At 63.1% G+C, this 9,081-nt stretch overlaps 2 protein-coding genes across 2 annotated transcripts; both read right to left on the reverse strand.

Moving 5' to 3' along the window:
- Positions 1–1,016: 1,016 nt before the first annotated feature.
- LOC135997378 (chymotrypsin-C-like) lies at positions 1,017–3,055 on the reverse strand. The gene is made up of 8 exons (XM_065649920.1): positions 3,016–3,055; positions 2,838–2,929; positions 2,653–2,750; positions 2,437–2,562; positions 1,678–1,814; positions 1,456–1,601; positions 1,137–1,286; positions 1,017–1,034 (listed from the first exon to the last, which is right to left on the reverse strand). Exons 1-8 carry the CDS (start codon positions 3,053–3,055, stop codon positions 1,017–1,019), a joined length of 807 nt encoding a protein of 268 aa, XP_065505992.1.
- Positions 3,056–3,826: 771 nt separating this feature from the next.
- EFHD2 (EF-hand domain family member D2) lies at positions 3,827–8,746 on the reverse strand. The gene is made up of 4 exons (XM_065650114.1): positions 8,550–8,746; positions 5,554–5,701; positions 4,865–4,999; positions 3,827–4,724 (listed from the first exon to the last, which is right to left on the reverse strand). The coding sequence occupies exons 1-4, from the start codon at positions 8,744–8,746 to the stop codon at positions 4,590–4,592; spliced, it is 615 nt and encodes a 204-aa protein (XP_065506186.1). The 3' UTR covers positions 3,827–4,589.
- Positions 8,747–9,081: the final 335 nt, after the last annotated feature.

The following is a 9,081-nucleotide window of genomic DNA, read 5'->3' on the forward strand; positions in this document are numbered from 1 at the left end:
TCCCTGCCATGGCATCGTTTTGGATGCTGGTGGTGCCCGTCATACCCGGGAAAGCCTGGGGGTGCACGTGGGCTGCAAGGCCATGGGGTGGGTGGCTATGAGGGGTGTGCATGTGAGCTTTTGGGGGGCTTTCGCTTTGCTTTAATTGTTTAGTTTATGTTTACAATTTGGAGCTGCAGCTATTCATTTTGCTTGGTTTCCCTTTGTTTTTGGCTTTCCTGGGGGCAGCAGGTGCCCCAGGACTCGCCTTGGCTCCCCTCAAGCATTCTTAGACCTACCTCGTGTCCTACATCACCCCAGAACCAACCAACCCTGCTGCAGCCCCCCAGGGACCAGCCAGGACCACCAGACCCCAGCCCCTCTCCCCCAAAACCACCAGCCAAGCCTGGAGCCCTTTGGTACCATGGGCATGGCTCCTCATCGCCCCCCTGCCCATAACTAGGGACAGCTTGTGGGGCAGCCCCAGGACCTCCAAACAGCCCCTCTGCATGACCTGGGACCCCTCCTGAGCACAGGGGCTGCATCCTGACATAAAAATGAAGAACAGGAGCTGAGGGGAAACCTTCTTGCGCTCTGCAACTGCCTGAAAGGAGGTTGGAGCCAGGGGGGGTCGGGCTCTGCTCCCAAGGAACAAGCGCCAGGACCAGAGGAAACGGCCTCAAGTTGCGCCAGGGGAGGTTGAGGTTGGATCTGGGGAACAATTTCTTCCCCAAAGGGCTGTGGGGCATTGGAACAGGCTGCCCAGGGCAGTGCTGGAGTCACCATCCCTGGAGGGGTTGGACAGACGGACATGAGGTTCTCAGGACATGGGGCAGTGCCAGGGGTGGAAGAATGGTTGGACTTGAGGGTCTATTCCAACCAAAATGATTCTGTGATTCCATAACCGACACAGCCCCAGGAGTCCACCACCTGCTCCACCCCGTGTATCCCCCCCAAATAACCAGCGCAACACACAAATGAGAGCAGCACTTGTGCTTTTATCACAATCAAGATTCGTTGCATCACACGCCACGTCCTCAGTTCGTGCTTATTTTCTGCCAACGACAAGACATGGGAGGGCTCAGGGTGAGACCCACGGCTGGGTGGACACAGGGACAACTAGGGGGGCTCAGGAGGACAAAGGAAGGGGCACCCACCTCGGAAATCCAGTCGATGAAGGAGGCCACCCGCGTGAAGACCGTCGGCTTCCGCACCGTGTTGCAGCCCAGAGAGGAGCCAAAGCTGACGATGCCATCCACCTCCCAGAGCCCATCACGCTGGCAGTTCAGGGGACCACCCGAATCCCCCTGCCCGGACAGACGGACACTCAACACCCCCACAATGCACCCCCACCTCCCTCCTGCCCCCCACCACCATCCCCTCTCCTCCCACGGGGGGTCACAGCCCCACACCACCCACCAACAACCCACCCCCCTTCCCCCTGCACCCTGACTTTGCCCGGGGACCCCCACTCACATTGCAGCCGCTCCTGACGCCGTCGCCCCCCGCGCACACCATGTTGGGGAGGACGTAGTCATACCACCAGTTTCTCTGGGAGCAGATCTCATAGTCCACCACGGGCAGCAGCGCCTGCTGCAGGACATCGGCCGTGGGCCCGTACGCTGCAACGACAGCCCCATCTCGCACCCTGCACCCCCACACTGCCCCGGCTCCTCCCCGGGGAACCCCCCAGCTTACTGCGGATGCGTCCCCAGCCGGTGATGTAGCAGGGGTAGTCGTTCTGCAGGACGGAGTCGGCGGGCGGCAGGCAGGCGGGTTGGATGGTCTCGCTCTCCTCCACCTCCTGCTCCAGCTTGATCAGGGCAATATCGTTGCTGCAGGGAGAGAAAATCTTATTGCAGCTTTTTTGTACTTAAAAGGGGCCCATCAGAAAGATAAGGACAGACTTTAGCAGCACCTGTTGTGATAGGACAAAGGGTGATGGTTTTAAACTAAAGGAGGGAGATTCAGGCTGGACACGGGGAAGGAATTGTTGGCCCTGAGGGTGGTGAGAGCCTGGCCCAGGTTGGCCAGAGAGGTGGTGGCTGAAGCATCCCTGGAGACATCCCAGGCCAGGCTGGACGGGGCTCTGAGCAACCTGAGCTGGTGCAGATGTCCCTGCTCGTGGCAGGGGGGGCACTGGGGGAGCTGGGGAGGGCCCTGCAACCCAAACCCTTCTGTGATTCTATGCAGATGAGGTTCTTACGGATGTGGGTTAGAGGTGGGCTTGGCAGTGTTTGGTTAATGGTTGGACTCAATGACCTTAAAGTTATTTTCCAACCAAAACAATTCTACGATATTTGAAGGTCTCTTCAACCCAAACTATTCTATGATTCTATTCCACGAAAGCCAAGCTGACCTCGACCAAAGGACCCTGAGCCATGGGGACAGGTGACCCAAAGCCATGGGGACCCCAGTTGTGATGCCCCCCCCCATCCCCGACATGTCCCATCCTACATAATGAGGTAGGAGTCCCAGTCCTCGTGCACGATGAGCTTTTCCACACCCACGGTCACCGAGCCCGGCTCGTCCACCTCCGACAGGACCTGCTTGCCCAGCTGCACGCGGTACGTCCGGCTAGAGCTGCCGGAGCGGGGAGAAAGAGGGGGCGTCAGGTTCCGCTATTGTCTTGCTTCCCCAATCCGGACCCCCCCCCAGCACCCCAGCACCCACCTGATGCAGTGGGCGGCCGTCAGCACCCAGTTGGGAGCGATGAGGGTCCCGCCGCACGTGTGACTCCAAGTCCCCAAGGATTTGTACTGCAGCGAGACCTGTGACGGCAGAGGCACCGTGTCAAAGCGGGGGTGTCCCACTCGCTGTCCTGCCCCTCCCCATCCCCGTGGCCCCCCATACCGTACCTGCCATGGCCAGCTGTGGGGCCGGGCGTCTTCGCCGCCCACCACCCTCTGGCCCAGCAGCGGCGGCACGGCCGGCTGCCCGCATCCGTAGGCTGTGTGACACCGCAAGGGACCTCAGCACCCAGCTGTGATGGGGTCCCTGCCCCCCGCCCCGTCCCCTCCCTGCCGCCCGACCCACCGTAGCCCAGCAGCACGGTGAGACACACGGCGCCCAGCATGGTTGTGCTGTCGCTGGTTGTTTTGGGGAGCTACCCACCCTCTTATAGCACCTGCCACCACCGGGGACCTTGGCGTTGTCCCTCCTGCCACCATCTGGCTGGTGTCACACACCCAGGGGGGCCTGGGGGCTCCCCGAGCCACCCCTGTCATATCACGCTGCCCCATCCCAGCTGGGAACAGCCACATCTGCCCTTCCTGCGCCTGCACCATGTCACCGCGGTGGGACAGGGACAGGTGGCAGCAACCTGGGGACAGGCAAGGTCCCTCTGGGGGGTCAGCTGGCAGGCAGCCCCCCCCAGCTGTCCTCCCCTTCACAGCGTGCCCGGCAGCCCCCCCTGTACCCCAACCCGAAACACCAGCCACCCCAGGACATGTCCCCCTCACCCCTATGGGGACAAGGTCCCCTTATCGCACCCCCAAGGTGACACGCTCCATGGGCACAGGCGCAGATGCCAGCGGGGACGCAGAAGACCTTTAATAATGCCACATCCTCCGCACCTGGATCAGGCCCCGCTGCTTCCCACGCTTGTGTCCTCACGCCCAGAGGTGACCACAGTTTGTCCCCGTGCCCCAGCGGTCACCGTCACCCCTCCAGACATGACCCCACCACAGCGGCACCTCAGCCCCTGCACAGACAACCAACGCTCTTACGAAATATAATATTTATTTGGGATTAAAATTAAAAAAAAATCAAAACACCCCTCCCGCCCCGTACCACCCCTTGGGGGACACCGCAGGACAGACCGACGCCTCTGCACGGCCACCCGCACACACGGGAGCCCCAACCGAACGATGGGAACTGCTCGCGGCTACAACACTTGCCCTCCTGGGCAGAACACAACATGGAAAAAAACATAAAACAGCTTGGCGAGCCTTTCTGTACGGCTTTTACCAAAAATAAAGATACAGGCAGGCGGGTGCAGCACTGCATGTCAGCAGGGGTGGGCTGCCACCCCCGAGCATCACACACGGACCTTGGCACAGACACACGGACCCTGGCACAGACACACGGACACGGCACCGCGACGTGGGCATCACCACGCTCCCCTCCAGCTTTCGGCACATGGCATCGAGGAGGGGACACCGTGATCCCCAGCAGCAATGCCAATAAGCAATAAGCCAGCGCAGCCACCGCGACACCCGCCTGGACAAGCCCCCCCCATCCTGCAAACCTGACAGCGCATGCACAATACAGGACAGCGTGGGGACAGGTGTCCCCTGCATGGCCCCCCCAGGGACACCGCAGACCCCGGCATGGCTGAGGGCAGGGGACAGGGCGCTGCTGCCCCCCGGGGATGGAGCAGCTCGGCGGGGGACATAAACAACAGCTACAGACACCACAGTAAGGGGACGGGGGGACAGGGCCACCTGGGCGATGTGTCCAGCCTGGACCAGGAGGCCACCGGTGGCCCGGCCATTGAGGGGGGTCACAGGTGACACGCAGCTGGGATGTCACTCCCGGCACGTGGCACACACAGCGTTCCCGTCCCGGGCAATGCAGACCAGTCCTGCCCGGCCCCCCACCGCCCCCCATCACTGCTTGAAGGTGGATTGCAGCTCCTTGAACGCCGCCTTCCTCTGCTTCAGCTCCTCCGCCTGCTTCTTCTTCTCCTCCTGCTCCGCCTTGATCTCCTCCTCGAAGCGGCTGGCATCGTGGATGGCTTGTACCTGTGGACGGTGACACGTCTGGCTGGGTCCCCCGAGACCCCCACTGCCCACCAAAACATCTCCATCTCCCACCCACCAAACCACCCTCGTGCATCACTGTCCCACATCCAGACCTCTCGTGCCCTCGGCATGTGCCTGACCTTGGCCTCAAAGAAGTTCTTGGCACCTTTCACTCCCTCTGTGGAGACGTCGATCTCGGAGAGCCGGGCCAGGGCGTGCAGCCCGCTGTCCTCCTGCAGCTCCCCCGCCGCCGCCTTGCGGAAAATCAGCAAGAACTGGGAGGGGAGACGTTGGCATCAGCTCTCCTGAGACCTCAAAGCTGCCAAGGCTCCCTCCCCATCTCAGAATCATAGAATTATTTTGGTTGGAAGAGACCCTCGAGCTCATCGAGTCCAACCGTTCCCCAGCCCTGGCACTGCCCCGTGTCCTGAGAACCTCGTGTCCGTCTGTCCAACCCCTCCAGGGACGGTGACTCCAGCACTGCCCTGGGCAGCCTGTTCCAATGCCCCACAGCCCTTTGGGGAAGAAATTGTTCCCCAGATCCAACCTCAACCTCCCCTGGCGCAACTTGAGGCCGTTTCCTCTGGTCCTGGCGCTTGTTCCTGGGGAGCAGAGCCCGACCCCCCCTGGCTCCAAGCTCCTTTCAGGCAGGTCAGAGATCAGAAGGTCTCCCCTCAGCTCCTGTTCTCCAGCTGAACCCCCAGCTCCCTCAGCCGCTCCCGTCACACTCGTGCTTTATCTTACCTCCAGCCCAGTCTGGCACTGGCCACAGGGGTACCGTGCTGTGGTCATTCCCCTCTGCCACCGCAGAGACCCCCCCGCCCCTCACCTCGCGAAAGCTGAGCTTGCTGTCCAGGTCTTCATCCACTTCCTTGATCATGTTCTTCAGGCCCAGGTGTGTCTGTGGTGCCCCCAGCTTCTCCATCATCAGCTTCAGCTCCATCAGGTCAATGAAGCCATCCTTGCCTGCGTCATACCTGTGGGATGGAGACACGGGCCTGTCAAATATCGGGCAGCTGGCCAAACCACGGGAAGCTGCCGGTGAACCGCTAACAGTCCCCCAGAGCGTCATCCCAAGTTGTTTCAGCTTCCGTGCGGCACTTGGCAGGAAAAAAATCCCCGGGATGCTGCCAAACCTGCTGCTGGCTCCCTGCGCCAGGAGCCCGAGCACGTGCGCCCCTTGGCTGCTACAAGGGATAACGGCGCACAGTGCTGCACCCACCCCTTGGGTGCATCACCCCATGGTCACCACCCACCTTCCTCCTGGCTCCCAGGGGTTTGGCACCCCCTGCCCATTTCATAGAGCCATAGAACAGCTTGGGTTGAAGGGCCCTTCCCAGCTCCCCCAGTGCCCCCCCTGCCATGAGCAGGGACATCTGCACCAGCTCAGGTTGCTCAGAGCCCCGTCCAGCCTGGCCTGGGATGTCTCCAGGGATGCTTCATCCACCACCTCTCTGGCCACCCTGGGCCAGGCTCTCACCACCCTCAGGGGAAACAATTCATCCTCATGTCCAGCCTGACCGTGGGGACCATGAGCCCACTCAGTGCTGCCACCACCTCCTGCTCCCTATGCCACCTCCAGGTGACTTTTCCTCCTATCCACGGCCCCTTGGCATCCGTGCTCCAGCCCTGGCCAGACACTGGGGCTTGGCCAAGCAATCCAGGGCAATGCAGAATTATGCAAGCAGCTCCCCAGCTGCACCCATCCAGAACAGACTCTATTTTTTGGGGTGACTTGCCTTTTCTATGCCTGCAGGCTCTGCAGCAGCCAGGCAGAGCAGCACACTCGCCGCGCTGCAGGTCCATGACTCATTTGTACCTTCTCTGCTGCGGTCGGCTCCATCCGTGTCGCAAACGGCACCTTCCTGGTTTCTCACACTGCCCTGAAACAGGGCTGGCCCCACGCAGCTCTGCCTGTCACCCCGGGAACCGGGCTGGGGGAGCAATCCCCGTGTGCATTCTGCATCCAGACCCCTCTCAGAGCATCACAAGGAGTTTCTCTGCAAGGGGCATGTCTGCTGCCACCTCGTCCCATGCAATCCATACCCCAACTGCAGGACATCGCCTCGCTCTCATTCCCCTCCTCTCTGATCTTTGGGATGCAGGCATCCCTCTGCTTCTCCCGAGGATGCTCCCAAAGAGTAACGTCTCCCCTCTAGCAAGAAAAAACCCTTTCCACATATTGCTTTACACCGTACAGCCAGATCGTCACATCATGACAGGGTTTCACTTGACAGCATCCTTTCCTTGGGAGACCCCCCCGGCTCCCAGACCCTCAACGGCGGGTGTGCAGCCCCAGCGCTGCTCCTTTCGCTGCAGCGAGATGCTGCGAGTGTCAGAGCAAACACGTCTGCTTCGCCCACCCGGCTCCCCCGTCTGCGCGGCGCCGGCCAGACTCCCCCCACGCGATGCTCCCCCCCCAGCACCGCCATCTGCACCACGGCCAGAGCACCTGCAGCCAGGGCCACCCGTCACCAGGAGAGGATGCTCTGCCCCTGGGGACCCCAAATATGGTGCCCCCCCCGCCACGGGCTCCCTTCTGCTACGGTCCACGAGACTGCCAGCAGCAACCTGCGCATCTTCCTGCCACGTACACGTGACGGGGTGACAGCCCTCCGGGAAGAAGTGGGGAACAGGGGGGCTCCTCACGCTGCTAGGGATGCTGGGAGGGCATAGAATCACAGAATAGAACAGTTGGTGTTGAAGGGCCCTTCCCAGCTCCCCCAGTGCCCCCCCTGCCACGAGCAGGGACATCTGCACCAGCTCGGGTTGCTCAGAGCCCCGTCCAGCCTGGCCTGGGATGTCTCCAGGGATGGTTCAGCCACCACCTCTCTGGCCAACCTGGGCCAGGCTCTCACCACCCTCAGGGCCAACAATTCCTTCCTCATGTCACGCCTGCACCCCAAACAGCCCCCCAGCCTTGTGCTTTGGAATTTGCTGCCTCCATCCTCTCCGTTTTCCCCAGCACTCAGCCATGCCCGAGCAAACCACGGAACGCAGACATCCCCACCGCGGTGCTGGCCGGGGTGAGGGGCAGCAGCAACGCTGCAGCCAAGCCTTTGCCTGCACCGTCTCCCCACAGCCACGCTGCTTCCATCCATGCCGCCTGCACAAAGCGCCCAACGCTCTGCGGGGATGCTCCGGGCCGTCCCACTCGTCCCCAGCTACTCACGCGCATTCTGGTGTGATCGTGGTCGGAACCAGCCTGATTTCTCTCTCTCTCTCCCTCCCTGGAAATTTCCAGGGCTCGATGCTTGCTGGCCCAGCTTTTCCCCTGGGGGCCGGGGGGCTGAGCTCGCAGAGTCACGCTGCACCGTGCGCGGTGGCACGCAGCACAGCCAGGGATGCTGGGGACACGACACAGCCCTGGGGGGCTGCACTGCTGCTGGAGGAATAGGGGCTCCTCGGTGCTGCGGCGGGGGGAGAACACGGGGGTCCCTCGCGTTATCCTCCAGCCCCCTTCCCCAGCCTCAGCACAAGGGTCCCTCCTCTCAAGAGGGGCAGGGGGAGTCCCTTTTGCAAGGATTTGGGGGTGTGCAGGGGTCTCTCCTGCAAGGAGCTGGGGGGAAGGTGTCCCCAGCATCCTTCCTGCAAGGTGCTGGGGTGGCGGGGGGAAAGTCCGTGGGATCCCTCCTGCAAGGAGCCCGGGGGTCCCCCTCCTGCAAGGGAGTCCCTGGCATCCCTCCTGCAAGAAGCGGAGGTGCCTGCGGGTCCCCTCCTGCAGGGATCTGGGGGTCCCTCCTGCAAGGAGCCGGGATGCCGCGGGTCCCCCCGCCGGGACCTGGTGATGCCACCCCCCGTCCCTCCCTCCCCGTCGGCACTCACTGTCGGAAGAGCCGCTCCATGTCGCGGAGCTGCCGCCGGGAGAACTCGCGGAACTCCCCGGCGGGGCTAAAGACGCGGCGGCCGCCACCTCCGGGCGACCCTTCGTTCCCCACCCGCCCCAGCGGGCTGCCCGGCCCCGGTCCCGGCTCCGGTGCCCGGCCCCGCCGCCCCGCCGGCTCCTCCGCCGCCGCCGCCATGCTGCCCGGATGGCCGCTCCGCCCCGCTCCGCCCCGCCGGCGGGGGCGGCCCCGGGGCCGGGCTGCAGCCCCCCTGCCCGGGATGCTCCTGGCCGGGGGGGATTCGGGCTGCAGCCCCGCGCTGTGCCCACCCTCCCCCGGGGGGGTCCGGCTGCCCCCCGCTCCGCATCGGCCCCGCCCGGTGTCCCCATCACCGGCTCCGCGGGGGTCCCGGTCGCGGGATCTCTCAGGGACGCAGCTGCGAGGCGTTAAGATCAAGGGAGGGGATGGGGCTTCTGCAGCCCCAGGTGCACCTACAGACACCTGCACACCTTCCAGCTCCATCCATCGGGATC

This window comes from Caloenas nicobarica, chromosome 22 (genome assembly GCF_036013445.1).
Source record: "Caloenas nicobarica isolate bCalNic1 chromosome 22, bCalNic1.hap1, whole genome shotgun sequence".
NCBI classification, from domain to species: domain Eukaryota; kingdom Metazoa; phylum Chordata; class Aves; order Columbiformes; family Columbidae; genus Caloenas; species Caloenas nicobarica.